The sequence below is a fragment of the Peromyscus californicus genome, unplaced genomic scaffold (genome assembly GCF_007827085.1).
Source record: "Peromyscus californicus insignis strain IS unplaced genomic scaffold, ASM782708v3 Scaffold_4__1_contigs__length_199733344, whole genome shotgun sequence".
Taxonomy (NCBI): Eukaryota; Metazoa; Chordata; class Mammalia; order Rodentia; family Cricetidae; genus Peromyscus; species Peromyscus californicus.
In genome coordinates this window covers 195,644,616-195,672,047 of record NW_026294562.1, presented here as the reverse complement: position 1 = coordinate 195,672,047, position 27,432 = coordinate 195,644,616, and the positions used below count along the sequence as shown (strand labels likewise).

The 27,432-nt window shown below is 37.0% G+C and overlaps 1 protein-coding gene across 1 annotated transcript; it reads left to right on the top strand.

Moving 5' to 3' along the window:
- The first annotated feature begins 1,770 nt into the window (after positions 1–1,770).
- Positions 1,771–23,135, top strand: LOC128124301 (vomeronasal type-2 receptor 116-like). Its single transcript, XM_052760457.1, has 7 exons — positions 1,771–1,841; positions 4,796–4,981; positions 15,154–15,454; positions 15,804–16,610; positions 17,365–17,583; positions 19,268–19,391; positions 22,207–23,135. Exons 1-7 carry the CDS (start codon positions 1,771–1,773, stop codon positions 23,133–23,135), a joined length of 2,637 nt encoding a protein of 878 aa, XP_052616417.1.
- The last annotated feature ends 4,297 nt before the right edge of the window (positions 23,136–27,432 follow it).

Below are 27,432 nucleotides of genomic sequence, written 5' to 3'. Positions count from 1 at the left end.
CTTGTGGGACATTCCATGATAATGACCCTGCCATGATGACTGCCCAGGCTGTGTTAGTCCTACAGCTCGTTGTAGGTTAGCACAATCTGACTTTTTTGTCTGCCCTAAGGATGGCAGAAGCCGAGCTACTGCTGCCAGATGTGGGGGATTTGAGACCTTCTTTTGTGCTCGATGGGGTTGTGAAACTACAGGGGCAGCTTACTGGGAACCAACTTCATCTTGGGACCTTATTTCAGTTACAAGGGGATACAGTAAACCTAGCACGGATAGACATTTTTGCTTTAGCTCCTATACTGGGAAAGCCCATAATCCCGGGCTATCATTACCTTTAAACATAACCTTCACCCCTCAGGGTAGGGCAAATCGAGAATGGCCCTCAGGAAAAACATGGGGACTCCGCTGGTATCTTGATGGCACAGATAAAGGAGTCATTTTCAAGATCTTGCTAACAATAGAAAACCTGTACCCAAAGCCAGTAGGAACCAACGTAGTTCTCTCTGACCAAAAAGTTCCCTCCAATCATGAAAAGGTGCCATCACCTCCTCCCCCCTCACCTCATCCTCGTCCATTTCCCTACCATACAAACACCGTGAGTACAGACTCCAGTAATGGAACTCTCCTTACTCCTTTTGGAGGAACAGGAGATAGATTGTTTAATTTGGTCCAGGGAGCTTATCTGGCCCTAAATGCCACAAATCCAAACCAAACCTTGGGTTGCTGGCTCTGCCTTACCTCCAGTCCCCCTTATTATGAAGGAATCGCCTTTCAGTCTGCTGCCAATAACCTTACTTCCCCGAGCAATAGGTGTCAGACTAAGCCACATAAACTAACACTCCCTGAAGTCTCTGGACAAGGTTCTTGTTTGGGCAAGATTCCATCGACCCATAGTCACCTCTGTAAACAAACTCTGACACCTTATAAAGGGAGCTATTATCTCGAAGCACCCAACGGGTCCTACTGGGCCTGTAACACAGGATTGACCCCTTACGTATCTGCTCAGATATTTGATGATTCCCATGAATTTTGTGTGATGGTCCAGTTATGGCCTCGTGTAACTTATCATCAAGAAAGCTCAGTGATGGAATTCTTTGAGCAGAGAGGCAGATACACTCGAGAACCTGTGTCTATGACTATTGCCCTATTGTTAGGTATTGGGGGCATTGCTGCAGGAATTGGTACAGGAACTACTGCCCTCGTGCAGAACCACCACCTTATGCAGTTACAAATGGCTATGACTACTGACCTAGAGGCCATAGAAAGATCCATTTCTGCTCTGGAGAAATCTTTAACCTCACTCTCTGAGGTTGTGTTACAAAACAGAAGAGGTCTGGATTTACTATTTTTAAAGGAGGGGGGATTATGTGCAGCCTTGAAAGAAGAATGCTGCTTTTATGTCGATCACACTGGGGTAGTTAGAGAATCAATGGATAAACTAAGAGAAAGATTAGCACAAAGAAAACGTGATTTTGAAAATCAAAACGATTGGTTTGGGGGTTGGCTAAAGGGGTCCCCTTGGCTTTCTACTCTGATTCCCACCCTCCTGGCCCCCTTGATCATTTTCCTTCTCCTCCTCACCTTTGGTCCTTGGGCTTTTCAACAACTAACACAATTCATCAAAAATCAGATTGATTCGGCCCTATCAAAAACTGTTTCAGTACACTACCATTGGATAGAAACTCATGAGGAAACTATCGGAACAGGTGAAAGGCTCAGGTTCAGTGGCCTATGAACCTAAAAAACCCCTTACAACTAAAAGCTAGAGGGTACTCAATGACGGGAATAGTATGGGGCCTGTGCTGGGAGAACAACGTACAGAGGTCGCCAGAGACCGGCTCAACATGGCGCGTTGCCAGCCACAGGATGCACTCCATATAGCCTAAGACATGGGCCCTCCAGATTTATGACTAAAGTCTGCTTTGGCCATTTTATAGAAAGAAGGGGGAATTGTCAGGAGCCAAGTAGCCTAACTGATTCTCATGGGAAAAAGCTGTGTACCTAACCTTCCGTTAACAGTTTCAATGCAACCATTTTTCAATAAGACCACAGTATGTACGTTTTGATCAACTCCCTGAAACATAATGGTTTGCTGTATGGTCCATTTATCAGGCCCTGGAACAAAGAGACCTTTTCCTGAACCCTACCTTACCCTAACTTCCTCCTAGTAACTTTCCATACCCCTATCTACTTCACCTAGCCCCTAGCATATATAAGTCTGACTCCCCTTGCAATAAATGAGACCTTGACGTGACTCAGACTGACTTTGTCTTCTTTTATGCGCCTGGTCTCCTTTCTCTCTCGCCCCCATTGATCTTTCAGGAGGTGCCTCCTTGGGTCTCATCAAATAACCTGGCCTGCGGGACAGGTCAGTGGAGGACATATTAACCTAGTGGTTTCCATGAATATGGGCCTGATGTTGTAAATCTCTTCCTGTGAAGAGAGTTCCTTTGTAAGAAATAATGCTCCATTAGTGTCCTAGCCCTTCCACTGAAAGATGTGTCTTGTTACTGGAGATGACTGGTTTAGTCTCCATATCCTGTACTGCTAAGAGACTTGGCTAGGGTCACCCTCATCTATTCCTGGGAGTTTCCAGTGCTCTAGATTTCTAGCTCATCACAGAGTTGTCCTCAGATTCCAATTATCTAAGTACTCTCCTATATGTGACTGACCTAATCCCTGTTGCATATATGTTACAGTGGTATAGCTTAGTCTTCTTGTGTGAATCCTAACAGTGAGATAAGGGGCTGTGTCTGACTCTGTTACCTCATTCCTCCTTCTGATTGCTTCTTCTAGCATTGATAGAGGAGGAAGTGCCCAGTCTTACTGAAAATTTATATATACCATGGCTAACTGATATCCATGGGAGGCCCACATGTCTCTGGAGAGAAACAGGGAAGGAGAACTGGATGTGTCTTTTGTGTGAATAGGGATGAGAGGAGGACTCGTGAAAAGGGGAGGGAGCTGAAACTGATTGTGATTAAAAAAGAAACACACACACACACACACACACACACACACACACACACACACACAAAGAAACAATGCTGTCTGGAATACCATGATGGTGTGTAAGATACTCAATAAGGCACTCAGTGTTAGTGTTGACATGTGCATTATGCTCTGGATAAGCAAATTCATAACAAGAATATGTATGTAGTCCATTAAGGTGAAAACATTTTGCTTTCTTCTTTCAAATTTTCTTCCTTTTATTAAAAACAGATACTTTTCTCATACAATATATCCTGATCAATTTTCCTTCCCTCTACTCATACCACTCCCTCCCACTCTTCGATCATATTGAGATCCACTTGATTTCTGTCTCTCATTTAAAAAGAATGAGCTTCTAAGAGGTAACAACAAAATATAAAATGAGATATAATATGCTAAAACAAAAAACAAAATATCATAGAATCTAAGTGACAAAGTTCAAATAGGGTTGTGCATAAACAGCAATCCCTTAGAAGACATTCACACAGCATCTAGATATCCTGTTTTTGTAATTCACTTCCTCCTGCTTTCTGTGTTCCTGAAACACAAGTGATGAAGGGATTTACTAATTTCACTGCCAACTGTACTATTTTGATGTTTAAGTTTGTCTTCTAATGCACATGACTGAAAAAGAAATAATAATGTTTATCAATCCTCAGACAATTGTCTGTGGGTTTTTATTCACAACACTCTTCCATCCTTTCTTTAGGGAACTTATCAATGTGTTGGAGCACCAACCCATTTATACAACATTATACAAAAGACTTTCTCTGTGTTAACTTATCCTGTGAACTAGAAAATAGAACTCTGCTCATAATAACTTCATTTGGTTTATTAGGTGAAGGGTACATTTAGAGGCTATTAAGTTATTATGCTTTATAGAGAAAAGAGAAGGATTTCCTATCATCCTCATGTTCTCAGAACAGGGTAAATAGCTGGTCAACTCACTGAACTAGGTACAGGTATTTATCAGAACAACACATCTACCCAATTATTTACTGAGGATTAACTAGGACAGCAGAGGTACAGTAGTTCAAATCATAGAATCTAAACAAGAAACTTCATGTCTCAGTTAGTTGGTCAATTTGGAACTGAATAATTTAATAAGATCATTAACTTTCTCAAAGTGAGAAATAAGCAGATTTTACTGGATGTGAACATTATATTAATATTCATGTATAGATGTATCATAGAAGCAAAGAATCTCTGAGACACAGACACTAAGCAAGGTAGAATCTACTGACTTCTTTTGGTTTGGAAAATCATGATGTCTCAATCATTTTGCTGGGTTCCCTCCATCATGGGATTTTGGCCCTTTCTCTACTCACTACACTTGGAATGCCATCCTCTAATGTCAACTGTTAACACCAATTTCAGTTGTTTTCATATGAAAAGTTTATTGCTTCATTCTTGTGACCAAATAATCCAAAGAGGAGTTCATCCCTGAGCTCTTACTGCCTGTTGTTTTAGCTGAAATCATGGTGCCTAAGGGTGCAGAAGAAAATCTATAAACATATTTTCCAGCTTGTTTTTCACCTGAATACAGGGCCTCAGATGCATAGCCCAAGGGAAGAAAGAGTTCCAGAATTCTCAGTGGCAGTGGAGGAGGTATAAGAAAGTGCTCAGAGTGTGACAGCTCTCTGCGTTACTGTGACAGCCTCACCCATCAACAAAGTTAGAAGCGCAGAGGGTCACAAACACTTGAGCTAAGTATAAACCTGCAGGACCCTGTGAGATCTGGATCCATCAGACTTATGTCTGAGCAGACATGTGTGTTGGTGGGATGTTTTCTTTTGGTTATTATTATCAGGATCTTGTTAAATCACAGTCATGCATATGCCTATAGCTCCACTGAGTGTTATTTCAGAATCAAAGAAGATTTTCACCATGAAGGAGATGTAACCATTGGTGTATTTTTCCCAGTTCATACTATGTACACAGTCAACAAAGTTTCACATCCTTATCTGCCAAACATTTACACCGACTTTCGCATACAGTAAGTGTTGTTGTTCATTTATGCTGTTTCAGATTTCATGTTACAAATGACCCAGGTGATATGTGTATTCAAGCTCCTATGCTTCTTATTTTTATCATGAAAAACCCTCTGCTAATCCAAAATTCCTTATTTAATTGTATGTTATTCTTCATTTATTTCCTATTCTCAAAGATGATACAATAAGTTGCCTGTTTTTTTATTGATCTTTGTTTCAAAATATGACAATTGAAATATTGGATCTTCCTTGGCCATGCCTTTACAGTCACATGTTTCTCATATTAGGTCTTCAGAGGGAGGATAGTTTTATCAAAGTTTACCTGGCTCTTCAGAACAGTCTAGAAGTCTATATGTACTCATGTAAAAAAAGGTGATGCCACCAAAAGTTGTTACTATGGAGGGATGTGATGGTAGAGTAAGAAGTTTGCATATGCTAGATACCACTGATTTAGCAGTAAGGATGTCAGATTTAGAAGTTGGCAATAGTTTCTTCTTGTCAAAACAGCTATGCCTGTCTTCAAAATTTTTTAGTTAAATTAATTATTTACTAACATTTTACTACCAGAAGCATTTTTCTCTTTTGCATGTCTTTCCATGCATTTCTAACAAGTTTTTAATCTCATTTTCATGGATGTGGTCATAAGAAACATTGACAAGATTGTGGCCACTTAGGGTTGTTTCTTACTAAGTCAGAAATAAAGTTAAGTTTGTGGTAGGGAAATGTTTTTGTTACTACAAAAGAGTAATATGTGTGTGTTTCTCATTTTCCATTACTCCCTCAAAATCTTCCGTTGTACAATACCTTTCCTAATTTTTTTGTACATGTTGAGGAACAAGAAATGTATGTATCTCAAAGCTAAAACTATTTTATAAGGCTTCTGATTACTTTCTTTATTATGCTGAGAGAGTACATATATGTTTTCAAAGAGGGAATATGTCTGCTCTCTAAGTTTCTTTGTCTTTTTCATGCATATAATTTTTACATGCCTAGAAATGGTCATCTTAATTATCAAGATTACAAAGCATCTTAGCTGTGGGCAGGAATCTTTCTTCACTACTTTGGTTTTTGTGTGGTCTAAATTTTTAAATAGATTTTACTTTAGGGCTATTATAACTATTCAGATGATATGATATGCAAACATAAAATCATATATTAATTTCCAGATTAATGTAAGTTTTCTTTTGAGGCAACATGACTTAGTCTAATGGACTGCACATGATACAGACTTTACAAGACATTTTTACCTAAATGTTTGTGTGTGTCCATGGACCCTCATGCCTCAAGTCTCACATGCAGCTGAAAGATCATCTGTGGAAGGACAACTTAACCTTCCACCATGTGTGTGTCGACATCAAATTCATCCCATACTCAGTGCTAGGTTTTTTGCCCTAGGTGAAATATTTTTTTTCCATATGACAAATCCTGTTATACATGGTGCCTGTTATCCTTCCAAATTAAAATTGTTACTGTCTCTAGAAATTAATGAGATGAAGAACATGTCTATCCCATTGTCTTTAAATTTTGGTTCACTAGATATGTCAAAGTAGATTACCCGAAATCTTCAAACATTTCTTATGTTAATAATGTGACAAAAATCCATTTATCACATGAATATTATCTTTTACAATTTGGATGTTAATAGTTTTTCCTCCTCTACTATAAATATATGCCCTTTTGTGAGCAGTTTCACACATCAAAATCGAAAAGCATTTCCTTGCAGCTTATTCTAAAATACATTGCAGTGGTGTAGATGTAACCGACCGTCTTATTAAATAAGAAACACAGAGCCGATTCAGAGAAGAAAGCCAAGAGGTCAGAGCTAAGAGCCTCACCCTTCCTGCTTCAGTGATCGATCCTCTTCAGCCAAGAGAGCTCTCCAAAAGGGAGCTACTTCCTGTGTGTTTGTCTTTATAGCCTTTCTGCTCTGCCTTCTCATTGGTTGTAAACCCAAACACATGACTGCCCTCGTCACTACCTGTTTGTAGAGACTTCCAGGTCTTCTATGGTTGGTATTGAGATTAAAGGTGTGTGTCTCCAATGCTGGCTGTATCCTTGAACACAGAGATCTACCTAGCTCTGTCTACCAAGTGCTGGGACTAAAGGCGTTCGCTACCACCTCCACAATCTTGCTATGGCTCTAATAGCTCTGACCCCCAGGCAACTTCATTTATTAACATACAATTAAAATCACATTTCAGTACAAATAAAATGCCACCATACAGTGGGATTCTTGTTTTAAAATTTTTTATTGCTTCATTTGTTTTTGAAATTGTAATGTAATTGGAGTATTTCTCTTTTCCTTCCTTACTTCCAATCTTTGTCAGATAACTCTTCTTCCTCCCTTCCAAATTTATTGACTGTTTAAAAAATCATTAATATGCCGGGCGGTGGTGGCGCACGCCTTTAATCCCAGCACTCGGGAGGCAGAGCCAGGCGGATCTCTGTGAGTTCGAGGCCAGCCTGGTCTCCAAAGCGAGTTCCAGGAAAGGCGCAAAGCTACACAGAGAAACCCTGTCTCAAAAAACCAAAAAAAAATCATTAATATATAAACATAAGGGTGCACATATATATACATGTTCCTAACTACAAACAGATCAGTCTACATTAATGTACTTCTATGCATAGTTTTGAGGATGACCATTTGATATTGGATATTTGATGGCTTTGCTTTTCCCTGTAGAAGACTATTTCTCTGACTTTTGATTTCCTTAGTTGCCTCCAGTCCTTTGTCTAGAAATAAGACCCTATGATCTTTCTCCCAGCCACTTTAGTATATCTATTATTGTATTCTTAATTCATATCTTGTTCAGGCAGTCATGTTCATGAAACTTTCAGGATAAGACATTGATCATAAAATGTAAAAATTTTCATACAAATAACCTAACTTGGAATGGCCAAGATTTATCAACATTGCTTTTTAATGATAACAATAAATGCTTGCATTATCTTTTTAAGACAAATAGTTAAGAATAACACCATATATATATATATATATATATATATATATATATATATATATATATATATATATATAATATTGTATTTTTGTGGAATTGAAAAAAGCAATAAAGAGATATAACTATAAATTTAATTTCATGGAGCATAACTCAGACAGTAATGTCAGCTTTCATGTTTCCTCACAATCTGTCTTCCTTTTGTGTATTACCAGTGAAAATATCTCGATGCGTATCTATATCATGATTCTGAGCTCTTCCCTCCATTGCTGCCTGTGGCCTAATAATCAATCTCTTCTTTCCATGAATTGAAGCTCTGTGGCCTTTTCTCTTCATATGGGCACAGTGAATTTTGAATGCTCTCTACATCTTTGTATGGAGGTCTATGTGGACTGCATTAATTTATTAGAAAGCCTTTCTTTGGTGTCCATTCTGTTGTATCCCCTGTGCTTTGTTTATCCTCACTTTGTACTTTTCATTAGCATGGAGATCTTATTTGCTAGCTCCTCTTTTCTTAGGGTGTTTCACAAAGAATGTGTAATCTGCCATGGTATTTTACAAGACAGCAAGAAACTCACATACAGCTAATCAGATACACACCAGTATACCTGGTGTAAGAATGTTTTTGGGTTCTCACAGAAGTGAATACTGATGGCTGTCATTGTTATTACTATGGGAATTCTTTTATTACTTACCTCAATGTGTCACTTGTAGAAATATATGTGTCTATCTATCACTGTATTCACATTCAGTAATAATTTGGACCATTTTAGACTGATTTTGTCTAATAAATTAATAAATATTAATTTATCCAATGTCACTCTCATACCTAATGTAATTGAGTTAATAAATAATGACATCTATGATTTCCAGTTGAAATTAGGCAATGCAGGGACAATAATTCCTACAACCCATTCTCTGATTTCTCAACCTTTCAATATGTCTGTCCATCTTCTACAGCAATCATCCTGTGACAATATTGTACATCATAGGTTACTAAAATATATTTATGAAGAGAAAGAATCTTGTATTTTTATTTCTCACCATTTTTGCCAATTTTTATGTTTTTCATGTTGGTCAAGATTTTTAAAAATTAATGTCCATGAAATATATTAAAATCCAAAACCAATTTTAACTAGTACATAAGAGATAGGATTGAACTTTCTTGTGTATAACAATAGTGAATATACAGATCACAACATTTACATACTGGAGTATGTCATAACTTTCATTGGTTTTGAACGCAGCTGAGTGCTCATTCTCAAAATCCTAATTTCACTTTATTTTTTCTATTTCTTTTTTTTGAGTTCTGGTCAGATCCTCACTATGCTTCTGTGATATCTTGGGCTCCCTTTCTCTTTCTCTGAAGTCATTTTCCCTGCAATGTGGCTTCTCCATCTCTGTCTGACCTCCATGTTTGATGAACTCAAGTACTTAAGCATGGCTGTCTTTCTTCACTCTCCCATTGTCCTCTTCCAAGAAACTGGTATGATGTACTCCAGACCTATCTCAGTGCATTTTCATTTTAAAAATCTAATAATAAAGCATTCAAGCAGCAAAAAACCCACATTTTAGTATCATATATGAACTTGACATAATTTTTGATGTTCTATATATTGAAAAAACAGAGATCTAAAAAATACTGATCAGATTTTGTGATTAAATTTTTTATCCCCTTATCATTGCTTAGTGGTGGGAGGCTTTGAGTATCTCTGCTGTCTTTACATGGAAAATACAACAGCGATTATGAATATAATATGCTCATAAAAATACATACATGTAAGAAATTCTCAAAATGCATGCATTCTATTTGTGTACATACATACACACACACACACACACACACACACACACACACACACACACACACACACATTCAAATCTTTCCATTAGGAACGATAACTTGGTTTCCACAATTTCTTGGTTTCCACTATGAAGGACTTTTGTGCCCATTTCCCTTCCAGTACATGTCTTTCTTTACTTATCATTTTGGTGTATCTGGCTGCTTTTTTGATGTTTAAATGCTTTCATGAATTAATTAAGAGCTTAAGTACAGTGTGTTGTGATTATATTCACTCCTCCCCCCACTCCTTCCATATGTGCTCCTTTATACTAACCCTCCTTTTCACCCAATTTGACATTTCTTCTTTTTCCCCAAAGAATCCTGTCTATGTTTTGGTATTACTCATAAAACTGGAGCCTTCTCTTGACTATGGTAAACCTACTGGAGTTCAAAGCTTTGATAATAACTGACTATCACAAAATGTATCAAGGACAAAATCTCCACGGCTAGTGGTGTGATTTCACACAAAACTCTCTTCTCTATGCTTGAGGTTTTTTTTCTAGCATAACCTTTTGCAGCTCTGGTGCCCTGATACTATGCATTTGTATCTACAATTACTCTGTTCTTTCTGGAAAATAATTTTCTTTTAATTATCTACATCCTCTGGAAGGACACTGAGATTTTTGCGCCTGAGAATAATGTGTGTTCCTCTTCTGAAGCTGAGCATTATCCAGTGCCCCATTCTCTCCAAAATGATCAGTTAGAGGTCTCTGTTAATTTACACCTACCAGCAGAGGTTTCTGTGACAAAAATGGATCAATGTTCCAATCTATGGTTTGAAAAATAAATTATTAGGAATCATGATAATTCTACATCTGTTTAGCATAATAATATTTTTTATCTCTCCTTGGGCTTATGGTTTCTTTTGTGTTCCAAATAACCATGCTATGAATGAATTTCTTCTCATGGAACATGCCCTCAATCCAAACAGAAAATTATTTGAATATTCATGTAACATTTCTTTTCCTATTGCATCAGAGGGCATGTCTTATTAGGTCAGTTATTTTTGCATCTTGCAGGGCATATAACTGGATAATGTTAACTAATTTTTATTTCTGGTTTGATGTATACAATTTAGTGTTTAGGGTATTCACCAGAGAAGAATTTTGGAACATGATTTAAGCCCATAGAAAACCTTTCTTATCTAGCCTGCAACTATACTGGGTGATCAGAATCCCAGGGTAGCATGGAGACTTTCTCAGGATGAGCTTTAAAGTACAAAAAAAAAACATGTTCTGTGTTAAAATACATCAGTTAACAAGAACAGTTAGCTAGAATTCAAATTACAGAAGCAAAAACAAGTTTAATACATTTAGAGTCTTTCTGAAAACTATGTGTGTTGTTTTCATTTTTATCAGGTGGTGCTCTCCATTTGCTGAGCTTTACAAGCTGAATGGCACTTCCACCATCCAGTCAGATGTGCTAAGCTCTGGAGGCCTACTAAGGACTGGGGCACTGCTACATTCACCACTGTTCTCAGGGAATGAGCCAAATCATGACTATTTATTTTATGATCCAATCAGAATGAGAGTTAGATGCCCAACCAGTGCTGATAGCAGAGTAGTTTGCCAGGGGGAGTAAACATTTTCACAATCATGCCAAGAACTTCTCTAATTGTTCCTGATCAGTTAATAAAGAGAAACGAGGTTTTTCCCAAATCCATACATACTTTCCTGTATTTCATGAGAATTCTAAGCCTCTCCAATTTTGTAGAAACATTTCTGCAAAGAAATCTGTTTTTTTTTAAATTCAGAAACAGGAACTTTTAATGCCTCTAAGTTCTGATCAACATATCTACTTAGTTTGGAAACAGTTAGATGAGCCATTGAGTCAAAACATTTGCATGTGTCCACCAAGTAGTCCCAGAGGCCCAGTAAAACTGCATATACAAATTATATATAAATCATCCCATTAGGCTGAATATCAGCTACCCAATAGGGTAAAGTGTGTAGGTTAAAAATTTGGGATATTAGATTTCTTTGTACCTTGTAAGTGTCCTAATGTTATTTAAGGCTACTCCCAGTCACTGTAAGTATGTCAGTCAATGGGCTGACAGTCTGTTTAATTCATATCCCTATGTAGTATGAGGGCATGGTCTAAGCATAACCAGCAATTCTGGCTGATTTTGGATGGGAGTGATATAACTCTATCCTTAAGGTCCCACCTGAAGAATAGAGTCTTATTTCTCAGGTTATTCCTAACTCCCAAAAACCTGAATAATTTTAAATCAAACTTTTTAGGACTCTCCGGTTTTACAATGGAAACTGCCTTGATGCTGGCAACTAGGGGACAAAGCCACAGAGAATGCATGTAATCATAAACTCTGTATTACTCTCTGAAAAGATAAACTCTCACGTCCTTCATTTCTCCAGGACAGCAAAACACTTAAAGTAGGCATCAGCAAGTAAAGATCAAGATTAGATAAAGGCTGCTGGTCTGTAGTCACATCAGATAATACCTTCCATTTATCTGTCATCCTCAATCTCCAGTCCAGTCCTGAGAGCACTGAAGCTTGGACTGTGACCCTGTGTTCGTACCTATAGTGAAAAACACAAGGTTCAGTAAGAGGTATAAGAGCAGGGAGTGCAAGAACCTGGGGACAAATGACACCTTATTATTAACAGGTCCATAGTTCAGAGACATTCCATTTGAGAATAGCATCTATGGCTTCCACTTTCTTTATCTTGGTGTGGTGGGTCTATGATGTAAGAGCACCTACATTCACCACCATATGAATAGAGAGAATGAAATTGTAGGGTCCTTAACTGATTAGCTCCATTGTCCCTTTGGCTATTCACTTGACACAGAGGATATCACTGTACTTAAGCAAGGTGAAATTGGTGGTGGACTCAGAAGATGACTGAGTATCTAGTACCTCAGATAATTCAGTGAATACCCTGTGTGGAGAACTGGAATGCCTTTAGTGACTTGATAAGGGAATGATTAAAGTGTTTTGTCAACTGCTTGTCTCTGAGCCTTGGAAGCAGGTAGGGAATTCTTCCAAATATAATCTCATGGGTAGTTAATCCCTCCCTATATGGGAAACAGTAAACTGAGGAACAGTAAAGGCAGAAGCCTATCCACCTTTTTCTGGATGCTAATGAGAATTTTGTTGGAGTTTCATTTGATGTCCTGTTCATTCTTTCTGCCAGTTCAGAACTCTGAGGTCTAGATACACAGTGAAGTTTCTGCTCTATGTCTAAAGCCATAGCTATTATTTAAGAGGGTTTGAGATATGATAATCAGGATATTGTTGGACCCTATTGCTAGAAGGCAGTCAAACTGGAACACTCATTTATGCCTGATCTTTTTAGCTATTTGAGTACTTTTAGCAAATGTGGGGAACACTTTTAACCACTGAAAAACGGTATCTTTAAGAAAGTTGCAAGTATTTTTTCCTTCCCCAGCAAGCCAGATCTTGTTTGAAATCAGTTTTTCCAACGTTTGACGGGGTGTTGTTCTTTCATTTGGATCCCTTCCTGGGTAAGGACTCTCTGTTTTCAATTTACTTTAACACAATCCTGGAATATCGCTGAGATAAACCATGGTAGTGAGTCGCATATAGGTATAACAAACATTGGTCTGAACAAACCTCTGGTAAAGGTTTGTTACCAGAATCCAGCTAGTTATTTCTGAGAGAATGAACTTTTCCTCTGGTACCTTCCAGAAAACAGATAGGTGATGAAGGAATGTCTTTCTGTATACTACAAATATGTGTTGTTCTGATTGGTTGACAAATAAAGCCATTTGGTTTATGGCAAAGCAGCTTAGAGGCAGTGGGAAATTCAAAGAGAGAAATAGGAAGAAGGCAGAGAGAGACACCAGCGAGTCACTGAAGGAGCAACATTTAATGGGACGCGGGTAAAGCCACAGAATATATGATTATGCATAGATTAATAGTTATGGGCTAATTTAAGATATAAGAGCTAGTTAGCAAAAACCTTGAGCAATGGCCATGCAGTTATAATTAATATAAACCTCTGTGTGTTTACTTGGGGGATGCAAGTGGGAGAGATTTGTCCCAACTGCCATCAGGCCAGGACATAGGAAATCTCCTAGCTACATATAGTTTTTTACTGACCATTTTTCTTTGCCCTGCAGTCTCAGGTAGCACTGTTTGTGGTATGTGTCATCAGAACATCAATAAGTTTTAGTGTCAGCTGTCAGACAGTGAGTTAAACTGTGTGCCCATGGAGGACAACAATTTCTAGGGGAATCCACATAGTCTGTAGGAGGGCCTAGATTTTTTAATGTCCTTTTTTTCCAGCAGTAAGAAACCATCTTTCTCTATAGATCACACAGTTGACATACCCACTTGTAAAATCATATCAACTGATGGACCATGTATATTTTAGTGGAGTTTCCTTTTCCCCATATGAGATACTGAGCTAGAACAATCAGTTCCTCTTCCTGGGATGAGGTTCCTGGTTTAAGCACAAATAATTTTATTAAAAGTACATATTGCATCTCCAACATTCCTGGTTTCATCATTGATCTGTTGACAGTCTTGTCTGAGTACCTGTAGGTCATTGTGAGGCATTTACCCAACCACCCCCACAGTTCCCCAGAGTTTTCTTGAGTGTGAGCAGCAGGAAATATTAGATATAAGGATTTATTGCAGAGAATATCGTGGAGATAAACAGATAGAAAATAAAGGATAGCCTCGAGAGGGCCTGGAACCTATTCCAAAGGGCCCCGACTGTTTCTGCCCCAGGGTTTTTATAGAGACGCCAAGGGGTGGAGCAAAAGACCTCCTCCCCCAGCACAGCCAAGTGCAGACCATCTCAGACACCTGCACTCAGGCCCGTGGTCCTAATCATCCTCTATGCAGACATGCTGGGTAAAGCCACGAGGAAACCGAGAACGGGCTCCCACAGGTCATTACCAGGCAAGAGGGATAGCTGGATTGATGACAAACTGAACTCAAGTTTGGGCCAGGAGTAGAGTCTTGTACTAGGTCAAACAGTCATTAAACAGTTGATGAATTTTTTTCCTCAGTATGGTTATAGGGTCCAATCATTTGGATTGATGTATCACAGGGAATTTCCATGGTCCCAACATTTGGGTAAAACGCCTTTGTCTTTTGTGTCATGCTTTGGCAATGAAAAGGCTTTGGGGCATCTGGAAGTTCTAGGGCTTGAGCCAAAATCAGATATAAGTTTAAAGCCTTGAATGTCTTTCATTTAGTCTCAGACAAGATTAGGGTCTTAGTTCTCCTACTTGGTGCTTATGTATAGGCATTGCAGTTTCCACAAACACTGAAATACCTAGCTATACCCAGGAATTCTGGGATCTGTGCTTTAGTCTTTGTAGTTGGAATCTGCAGTTCTGTGTGGCCTGTAATTTCCTCAGGTATGTTTTTATTCAATCTCTGCAGTTATAATTTTAAAATACACCAGTTGGTTCTGGCCCTGGTATTTGCCATTGAGGAGATCAACAGGAACCCTCATCTTTTACCAAACATATCTCTGGGATTTGACTTCTATAATGTCCCATACAGTGAGAAAAACATTCTTATGAATGTTCTTTTTTGGCTCACAGGCCTGAGTAACCTTCGCAGTCTTCACTGTAATTATAACTGTTTAAAGGAGAGAAAGACAACTGCTGTAATAACAGGACCATCGTGGGTAAAATCTGCCCATATTGGGACACTGCTTCAGCTCTACAAATTTCCACAGGTGAGGAGTTGTATGGGATAAAAAATGCAGATCTCCTTTGCTGACATTTCAGGTGTGTCCATAGGTAAAAAGTTATAATTGGATTAGTTAGATATCAATGACAATTATCCAGACAATTGGAGATGGATCTCTATTTCAGTCACTGGGAAAAGAAAGGGGAGGTTGCAGTACAAAGAGGATTAATAAAAATAGAAAATAGGCCAGTAATTTTCTAAAATCTCTCATAGAAATTTGTTTTCAAATCAGGGTGAATCCATCATTTTGCTACCATTTCCACCTGTTTCTGCAGAACAAGGATTGTGCATAATGCCATTGTTCTTTCTCTTGTTTCCATTTTTTTTCTCTTCAGCTCACTGTTGGTCCTTTTGAGCCTATCTTCAGTGACCGAAGTCAGTTTACTTCTCTCTACCAGATGGCCCTCAAAGGAACAACTCTGTCTCTTGCCATGGTCTCTTTGATGCTTCATTTTGGCTGGACCTGGATTGGACTGCTTGTGCCAGATGATCACAGAGGGACTCAGTTTCTAGAAGATATAGGAGAAAAGATGGAGAAAAATCAAGTCTGCATAGCTTTTGTTGAAAGGATCCAAAGCACCTGGAATTCATTTTCATATAAATACTGGAAAAGTCTTGGCATCATCCAGGAAACATTGGCCAATATTATCATCATTTATGGTGACAATGATTTGTTACAAGGTTTAATGACAAATCTAGGGCAACAAATTTTGACAAGAAAAGTCTGGGTCATGACCTCTGAGTGGGATGTTACTAATATTGCTGATTATTTCTTGCTGGATTCATTCCATGGAAGTCTCATTTTTTCACAACACCATGCGCAGGTGGCTGAATTTAAAAATTTTATCCAAACAGTTAATCCTTATAAATACTCAGAAGACAATTACCTTCCTAAATTGTGGTTTTTGTTCTTCAAGTGCTCATTTTCAGAGCTTGATTGTCATCTTTTGGAGAACTGCCAACCCAATGCTTCCTTGGAATTACTGCCTAGACATATGATTGACATGGTAATGAGTGAAGACAGCTACAATACATACAAGGCTGTCTATACTGTGGCCCATAGTCTCCATGAGATGAGTCTTCAGCAAGTACAAATGCAACCATTTGGAAATGGGGAAAGAATGGTGTTCTTCCCCTGGCAGGTAATATTCCTTCCATTGTATTAGAGCATCAACAATGTGAAATTTTGACAGTCTTCAGAGGCACCAAACTAGGTATTACATATTTCAGAATTTTACATAGAGTATATGTATGTATACATTCATATACACGTGTGTGTGTGTATTTGTGTGTGTGTATGTTTGTGTGTCCATCCACAGGAGATTCTTCATGTGTTATCCTATCTTCCATGTCAGTGCAGATTTTTCTGTTCATGTTGCTGTGGAATAAGGTGCTAGTGGCACAGAGGAAATGATTTTAATGAATATAAAAATTGTGTCACAAATAGCTGCACAATTTTTTTTCATTGTAATGATTATACCAGAAACCTAAGAATTTTCTTAGTGAAACAATGAAATCATTATCCCAAGTTGTTAGTACATAAATGATTTCTTTTAACTACTATTTAGTCGTAAGTACCCACATTTTACTCAATTAACTTTGGGATGAACCCTGTGTGTAAATGGGTATAGCTCTTTTAAATAAATTGAGATTTGCTTCAATCAGTACTCACCGATTCCATTCTTAAGTTTGTATAGAAGATGTTCTTGAGGCTGAGTGTTCCCCAGTTGTAGAATTGTATCCCATTTACATAGGTCACCATTGCTGACCTTCAATGATACCTACATTATTATCATATCCTACAACACAGATTATGAACATGGAGAGTTACTCTATAATCCATTAGTGGTCAAACTTTCAGACCTACATTAAAACATGTTCTTGCATCACTTTCAGCTTCATCCTTTCTTGAGGAATGTCCACATGGGAGCCAATATGGCTTTAGAATGGAAACAGAAGTTAGATGATGATAAGTATGATATTCTCAACTTTTGGAATTTTCCAAAGGGTCTTGGACTTAAAGTGAAAGTAGGAAATTTTTTTCCCAATGCTCCACAGAGTCAACAGTTAACTTTATCTGAGAAGATGATACGATGGCCAGAAAGATATTCAGAGGTGGGTTATATATTATCTCAATGCATTAAACTTATCATAATAATACAAATATATCCTCCAGTAAAACAACTTCTACTTTTGAAATTAAATCCCAGTACTATAAAATTCCCAGTAGTCAAAGACAAAAAAATAACTACTAAAAGACAGTGCTTTATAATCCCCTGATTATTTAAAAAAGGACTTTTTAAGCTTTAAATGTCTGCTAATATTCAGCAGTGCATGGGTTAAATTTTGTCAATTTGAAACAAATTAAGTACACCTGAGAAGTGGTATATGCAATCCTCATAATATCTCACAGGACACTCTGATGTAGAAAATCTCTACATTCACAACAGAAAGCTGAATAAGTTATATTTTCTTGCTAATATCAAACACCATCACCAGAAGTGACTTTTGGAAAAAAGAGTTTATCTGACTTATGGTTCTGGAGTTTCGAGTGTCCTTTATACTCAGGAGGCATGCCAGTGTGTCACATTAGTGGAGAGATGGGTAGGAAGCTGAAAATAAAATGTCTCAGTCCACACACTGGAGGCAGAGAGTGAATACTGAAATTAGGTGAGGATCATAAATTTTCAAAATCTCCAACCACTGAAATAATTCTGCCAATAAGTCTACAACGCTTAAAGTTGAAATAACTCTCAAGATAGCACTACCATTGAGGAAATATAGAGTCACATATCTGAGTTTATAATTGCCACTTTTCATTCAAACCAATACACAATGTCTCTATTAGAATTCCTTCACTGTATCTAAAATTTGAGTAGTTCATCTTGATTCTATACTTAAAATTACAGAAGATAAACAGTTATCATTTCTTTTATGCACCCCTTGAATTGAAATACTATAGCGTGCATGTATTTATGTTAATACTTTTTCTGCTACTGAAGATACATACATACCTAATGTAACTTAAGCAAGTGTTTCTTTTGGATGACAGTATGAGCCTTCAGCCCTTATCTTTGGAAATTTATTGCTCTAGGAGCATGAGGTTCCTGATGACATCATATTCTCAGTCAATAGAAAAAAAGTGAATACAATGAATCACCTTTTTCTCATTCTTAATTCTGAGAAAACAGCCTACAGAATGATGATGCTCACTCTTAGAGAAAATCCTTTAAACTTTTCTTTAGAAACACTCACAGGGATGTCCAACAATTTGTTTACATGGTGAATATGAGTCCTGTTAAGTTGACATGCAAGACTTACAATCATGGTGGAACTAAAAGTTTCTCAATGCATTAGAAACCAAGGTCAGAGACAAGATCCATCTGGAAGGACCACATGACCTTTTATGTCATGTCTTCTATGACCTCTGTACATCAAAATTGTCCCTATCTCATTATGATCCAAACTGTCTAATAATGGGATAATCCTCAGACCAATTTTGTATAGATCACAGATGCTAAATTCCTTTTCTACTTTTATAGGAATAAAACTTGCAAATTAATTATGTGATACTAAAAATATTATTGAGACTTTCTTTCCTTTTTGGTGACAGGGTTTCTCTGTGTAGCTTTGTGCCTTTCCTGAAACTCACTTGGTGACCAGGCTGGCCTCGAACTCACAGAGATTTGCCTGGCTCTGCCTCCCGAGTGCTGGGATTAAAGGTGTGTGCCACCACCGCCCAGCTTGAGACTTTCAATAAACCATGAGAATTTGCTAACTTGGCTCCAATTTTTCTCAGACTCCTCATTCTGTGTGCAGTGAGAGCTGTGGGCCTGGATTCAGGAAAATTATCCGAGAGGGCAAGGCTGTTTGCTGCTATGATTGCACTCCTTGTGCAGACAATGAGATTTCCAATGACACAGGTAAGAATAAATCTTCCAGGAATGGTTCCACATTTCTATAGGATTCTGCATTATCTTAAAACCTGAAAAATATCTAGAGAAAAGTCAGAAAAATGTATTCCTTCTCTTATTTAGGATATGAAATGTTTATCACCATGTCTTGAAATAGTGCAGAGTAGGCACAGAAATTTATAATTGATTTACATTTATGATCAACTTCATCTATTGTTTCCTGTAGGAAACCCCTTTTCTCTGTACTAATCAATATGCTTTATTTCCCCACATAATTTAACACATAATAATAAATTACACAAATTGAATATTTTCCTAACAGTATTTTAATAATGATTAGAACTCACATAAATGAAGGATAGGTTATTTTAATAATGATTCTTCCCACCAAGAACAGAAAATTAGCAATTTGTGTTTAATATCCCCACTATATAATTATTGACTGTAGAGCATAACTAACATTTCAATTTTCCTTAATGAATAGGATTATGTCCATTTTTATGCTCCAATTCTGAGAAACCATATATAAAACAATATCCTCAAAGCAGTTCAAACGGTCTGTTACTGAGAGTTGTACCAAGACCTAAGAGCTGCAATGGAATATAAAATCTCCATTTAGAAGAAGAGGTCCTGAACATATTCACAGCATATTTCATTGGGAAGACAAATCTTTAAAAGCTCGTATTTCCATACATAATACTAAATTTGTGACCGGGTTTATTTCAATTTTGAAATTTTGAAATGTTTTCTACTCTTTGAGAATTTCATACTATGTATTTGGATCATATTCATACCCTCCCAAATCTTCCACTTTCCTACCTAACTTCTTTTCTCTCTTGTTAAAAAAAATTAAGAAGAACTCATTGAATTCAGTTTCTGCTACCCAAATACTCTTTGGAGTGCAATCACGGATGGAATATGGACTAATTCCTCCTGCCACATTCCTAAAGTTTAAAGTGTCTTTCCATTATAACAGCTATGAGGTCAAATAACTTCTCAGTTAAGTGTAGTATTTTATGCCAACTCTCAATACATAATGATATTTGGTCTGCCCTGAGCTTTCACATGTTATATGCATGGTATCAAACCTCAAATTTATATATTCAACTGCCCAGCTGTGTCTGCAAGTTTCTATTACCTTGAAGTATTTCAGGACTTCTGATTTTTACATTCTTTCTGCAACTTCTTTCATGGATTTCCCACACTGAGATGTAAAAGACTGTGCCCTCAAGCTGTTATTCAAAAAAACCCCAAATTTTTAGTGAATATGCATGCACAAATTCACACACACACACACACACACACACACACACACACACACACACACTCACATTGTCATTTTTCTTCCATGTATCATTTGCCTTTAGTAAGGAATGTAGTTATATATGTTAGTCCTCCATTAAAACTTAGAAAACTAAAACAAAATGCACACCTCCATATAAATGAGAAGGAAATAACAGAGACTGAGGTTATATCTTGAAAGTAGGTCCTCAGAACAGATATAACAATGTGTCACGATAGCTGAAGGAAACATTATTTACAAGGTATATAGAAATAAGTTTTATTCTACTAAAGTGAGTTCAATAATATGTTAATAATATTTGTCAACAAAATAAAATTGAAAATCTGGTGATTAGTTTCTTTTTAAAATCATACAAAAAATGACAATGGAAAACTGGCGTGCATAAATCACTGTTCTTGTACTTCAAATACTATAACACTGTTTTATTTCATACCATAAAACTGTCTCAATAGTTCTGACCTTTCCCCAGTTTGAATGACGACTATTCACTAGTGCACTAGTCAAGCTTGTAGCAATGTAGTAATGCCTATTCACTAAAGCTTCCACAGAGAAGAGTCAATATTAGAAAACAGGAAGCATTTTATAATGATAAGAAAATTGAGACCCTATGTTTAAGAAGAGTACTTTTAGGAAAATAATTTCAAGAGCATACTCCTTCTTTTGCACTATTCAAATTAATAATGTGGTATGACTTATGATGTGGTTTCAGAAATAAAGTATGTTTATGTATTGTAATTCAGTATTCAAACAACTTCCAAAAGTGATACACCAATAGCACAAGAACCCTGAAAGTATATAAGAGAGAAAACTGTACGGTGTATTTAATTTACATCACTATAAAGAAGATGGGTTGTATAAGAAGCTACTAGTAATTGCCGGGCGGTGGTGGCACATGCCTTTAATCCCAGCACTCGGGAGGCAGAGCCAGGCGGATCTCTGTGAGTTCGAGGCCAGCCTGGACTACCAAGTGAGTTCCAGGAAAGGCGCAAAGCTACACAGAGAAACCCTGTCTCAAAAAACCAAAAAAAAAAAAAAAAAAAAAAAAGAAGCTACTAGTAATTGATAACTATGACCAAAAGAGGAACATCACTTTTTCTTTAAGGTTGTGGACTCTGATGTGGACTCTGAAATGCTACCCATATTCCAGTTGTTGCCCCCATGTATGTAAATACTAGCATCACTGAATAGACTCAGTGAGTATTAAAATATAAAAAGAAGAGATAAGAGAGCACATTAAGTTGGAAAATAAAAGTGGGAGAAGTTGAAGAATGGAGCAAGAGGAAAGAGGGCTGAGTTGTATCAACACACTTTATAAGTTCACATAAATAATAACTGAAATATCAGATAAGGAAGTTGGGTGGTATAAATATGAAAATGTTCACTACAGAGTTTGTGTTTCTTTGTCCCTGATAAAACAGGAAAGTGATATAGATAGTAGTTCTGTCCAAAAGTACAGAAAAATGGCTTAGAATAAAAGGGATAACTTCAGCTTGGATTAAATCTCACCTCATTTCTGATCAGATATGGAAAAGTGCATGAAGTGTCCAGAGAGTCATTATGCAGAGACAGAGAAGAAACACTGCCTCCAGAAAGCTGTGAGTTTTCTTAACCATGAGGACCCCTTGGGGATGTCTCTCACAACCATAGCTCTGTGCTTCTCTGTACTCACAACTGTGGTTCTTGGAATCTTTGTGAAGCACAGAGACACTCCAATTGTCAAAGCTAATAATAGGACCCTTAGTTACACACTTCTTATCACACTCACTGTCTGTTTCCTATGTTCATTGCTCTTCATTGGCCATCCCAACAACGCAACCTGTATCCTGCAGCAGATCATATTTGGAGGTGCTTTCACTGTGGCTCTTGCCACTGTGTTGGCCAAAGCTATCACTGTGGTTATTGCCTTCAAGGTTACTTTTCCAAGGAGAGTGGTGAGGTGGTTAATAATATCAAAGGCTCCGAACTTCATCATCCCCATATGTGCTCTGATCCACCTTGTCTTCTCTGGAATCTGGCTAGGGACCTCTCCTCCCTTCCTTGACCAAGACTATCATGCTGAACATGGACATATCATCCTTGTGTGTAACAAAGGCTCAGATTTTGCCTTCCTTGGAATACTGGGATATCTCTGCTCCTTGGCACTTGGGAGTTTTACAATGGCTTTCATGTCACGCAATCTGCCAGACACATTCAATGAAGCCAAGTTCCTGTCATTCAGCATGCTGGTGTTCTTCTGTGTGTGGATCACATTCCTCCCTGTCTACCACAGCACCAAGGGGAAGGTCATGGTGGCTATGGAAGTCTTCTCTATCTTGGGTTCTAGTGCAGCCCTCCTTGGCTTCATTTTTGTCCCTAAGTGCTATATTATCTTAATAAGGCCAGATAAGAACTCAGTTCATCATATCAGGAACAGGCCACATTCTAGAAGGAATAACCCTGTCAAAACCTAGTTTAAAACTCAACATAGTAATCATATTAAACATGATTTCAAAGATGAAGTCCAGTTGATCTCTTCTGAAAATATGTGTTATGCAGTTAGAGTAAGGGTTTGATCCTTTGTGCTTTTACATGGTCGTCTGATTATAGGAAAATTTCTGTCTACAGTCATCCAATTGTATTAGAGCCTCTTTGTACTGGAGCTATTGGAGTTATCCACACTTGAAATCCAGTTTGCATTTTCATAAGAGCAGGACCTCAGTATGTATCTGGGCTTGTCTGAAACCTCCTATAATATAGATTGCTAAATTCATGTTATTTATTTAAATTGCTTGAAAGCATCAAGTATATTCTCTTTTCCAATTTACTCATCACGTTTTAAATTTTGAAAGTTTATCCTAGTAAAATTTTATCTTGTCTTTCAGTAACAGTGGTAAAATATGTAGATCAAAATTTTATTTTATATTCAAATTTTAATATAACAGATTTTTACAAGAACATCCACCTTGTAAAGTCTCAAGGCTCTTCACTAAATTATTATGCTTTCATTCATGTTTATGTAATTATACTGAAGAATATGGGATTTTCAAAAGGTAAATATAATCTTCTTGAACATAATATTTCATCAGTCATTGAATAATATGTTGCATGCTAAGTTAGAATGTAGACTTACTTCGAATTATATTTTATTACCCAATGTCAAATGTCAGTCAACCAGAACAAGTAACTAGGTCTAACTACATGTATCCCTTATTTGCCCTCATATGATGTATGTCACATTTCCACCTGTTTTAAGTCTAGCTAACTACCCCGCCCAGTTCCCTTTTAATATGGGAATTTCACATCATTTATCTGAATGCTTCTTCTAATTAACTGCTTTTCCTTGAATTAGTATATACTCTTCATTTAAAATCATGAATAGGTTACAACGTGCCACTTTCTTATTACATATTTCTCCAGAATTCATCACCACTTCATACAAATACATACAATATATGAAGTAAAATATTTTCTATTTCCACATCATTAAATAAACACAAAATTGTATAAAATTGTTAGACTTTTACTACTGTGAGTTTTGTCCAAGCTGTGGTGACTTTTTGCTTTTACGTGTATATACCAGGCTAAGGAGGTTTCACAAATGCTACTGTTAGCTGTAATTGAATATAATTACTGTTGTCAAGAGGGAAACCAACCCTAGTTATGGAAAACAAAGCAACACCCAAGAACTATTAAAGTCTTGCATCTCAGAGGAGAAGCTACAATTGCCATTTTACTAAATTAGCATAGTCCCGAAACATTCTAAATATTTGTTCTCATATACAATTAAGTCTATTCTTCAGATCTCTTTAAGGATATGTCATATTGAAAGAGATGCATAAAATTATACATGGCCACAAGCAATCAAATTGAATAATTGTATATCCCAGTTCCCATTGATACATTTGCAGTAAATACTTCCCTAAGGTTCAGGTTTCATTGATGAAGATGGGACAGAAAGAATCTAAGTGCCTGAGGACCTGCGAGTTTGCTGTGAGATTATGTCTCTTAGGAATGTTATACATTATCCATAAAGACACATAATGTCTGATCAGCATGACTTCATAAATATGAGCTGAATTAGGAACACAGCAATAGGCATGCATATGTGAATGGCAAACCTCATTAGACCTCAACAATACAAGGATTATAGGGAACAAAGTAAAGCTGACAGAGGAAGAAAATTCTTCCACGAGGCAGAGCACACTAAATGATTTGTAAGACCAAAATGGTATTCATATACAATTTAGGATTGTATATTTATATGTATTCATGTACATGAATCATATAGTACATAATTTATGTGTTATAATTGAAATTATATGTACATGTTGTATGTTATATAAGGTATAATTTTTATATAGGAATTATAATACATTTATATCCCTAATATGTACTCACAGATATTTGAATGTATATATGTAATAACAACTAAAAAAAAAGTCCATGAGTTTGTAATAGAGAAAGAATAGGTATTCAGGATCATTTAGTTAGAGAGAAGTGAAGGGAAAAATGATGTAATTTTACTATAATATGAAAAATAACAATGCAGTTCTATTAATTGGCATTTAAAGTTGGTTTATATCGTCTATATTTTTAATGTTGTTCTTTATCCTTCCATTCACATCAAACTTTTTTTTTTAAAGAGTTGTCCTCTACAGCTGTTGATCCCGCATGGAACCAGAGAAGACCTTTTGCATATGGGAGATGATGGTGTAGCTGGGTCTGTTTCAGGGGACCCTGGCAGTATGATCAGGATCTATCCCTGGTGCAGGAACTGGCATTCTGAATCCCATTGCCTGTGGTAGGACATCCTGTTCATCCTTGATGTGGCCAGGAACAGCTTGGTCCTGCCTCATCTAAATGCACCAGACTTAGCTGTCCTCACATGGGAGAACTTACATTGTTAGAGGAGAGGATGAACTTACCCTGTTGGAGGTGGGTTGGGGAGGCGGGAGACAGGGGCAGAGCAGAAGGAGGGTAGAGAGTTGGTTCTGTGGATGATATGAAAAAATGTATAAAAAAAAGAGAGAAAGAGTACACCAAATATGTTAGCCAAGGGAATGTGTGTTAAGGCTAGCCCCCTCCAAAGAATAAAGATGAATGAGAAAAGGTGAATCTTGACAATAAAATCAATAGAGAGTAAAAAAAAAGTTGTCCTTTAATAAAAACAATGGAATAAATTAATTCATTCTTTAATGGCAATGAATGCATGGAGATAACTCTTCTTACTCTCAGCTTTAATCTAATAGTAAAAAATGAGACTTAAGGCTGGGCAACGGTGGCACATGCTTTTAATCCCAGCACTTGGGGGGCAGAGCCAGGCAGATCTCTGTGAGTTCCAGGCCAGCCTGGGCTACCAAGTGAGTTCCAGGAAAGGTGCAAAGCTACACAGAGAAACCCTGTCTTGAAAACCAAAAACAAACAAACAAAAAAAAAGAGACTAAAATTTCTCATATTATAGATATTTTTCTGTTTTAATAACATGTTGAAAATAATAATTTATTCATTTTAACTATGGGACAGGTGAGCTTAATATTCTACTAACATCCTATACTGACTAACAAATTGAGTAAAAAACAAGGTGCATTTTTCTGATGCTTCCAAGATATACACTTCACAATCAAGGTCAGTCATTTCATACTTTAAAAAGATTATAAAATATTACAAGGAAATGAATCTAAGATGAAAGCAGGCATAGCTATTTTTATATTATATGATAAAATAAATTTCAAACCCAAACTAAACAGAATAGGTTGAGAAGGATATTACATAATAATCAAAGGGAAAAAACAGTGAAAACATATAACAATTCAAGCATGTATGCACCAAACACCAGGCACAAATTTTGTAAAAGGAACAGTACTGCTGCTAAAATCACATATTGATCCGAACACAGTGATACTAGGTGACTTCAATACCCTAATCACACAAATAAACTGGTCTTCCAGACATAATCTAAACAAAGAAACACTGGAGTTAGATAACATCATGAATCAAATAGACATGACAGACATCTATGGAATATAATAAACAAACACTAAAGAATATTCCTTTTTCCAAGAATTCACAAAGCTTCCTCCAAAATTGACCACAAATAAGGAATAAACAAGTCTCCACAGATACGGAAATTAAAATAATACCTGGACTATGTCCCACTACTATGAATTAAACCTGGATAACAACAATGCCAACAGGAAATACACAAACTCATGGAAGTTGAACAACTCACTACTGAATGAACAGTGGGTCAAGACAGAAACCAAGAATGAAAATGAAAACACAGCATATCCAAACAATGAGACACAATGAAGGCAGTTCTAAGAGGCAAGTTCAAAGCACTGAATGCCTACATAAAAATACTGGAGTGATTTCTTATTAATAACTTCATTACACACTTGAAATCTCTAGAAGAACAATACTTGAAAATGGTAGATAAAAAGAAATAAGAGGAGTACAAATCAGGGCTGTGAAAATCAAGGATGAAATCAATGAGATAGAAACAAATAGCAACAGCATAATCCAAATGAAGAATAAAAGAAATGAAAGGTTGTTTCCTCAAAAAAATCAAGAAGATAACAAAGCCTTAGCCCAATTATTCAATAAAACGAGAGAGAATGTCTAAATTAATGAAGCTAGATATGAAAGAGATGACATTACAACAGATCCTGAGGAAATTGAGAGAAACATAAGGACATACTTGTGGGAGCCACACTGACTCCAGTTTGTGGTTTGATTCCATCTTGACTTAAGGTCAGATGGTTGAAGTTC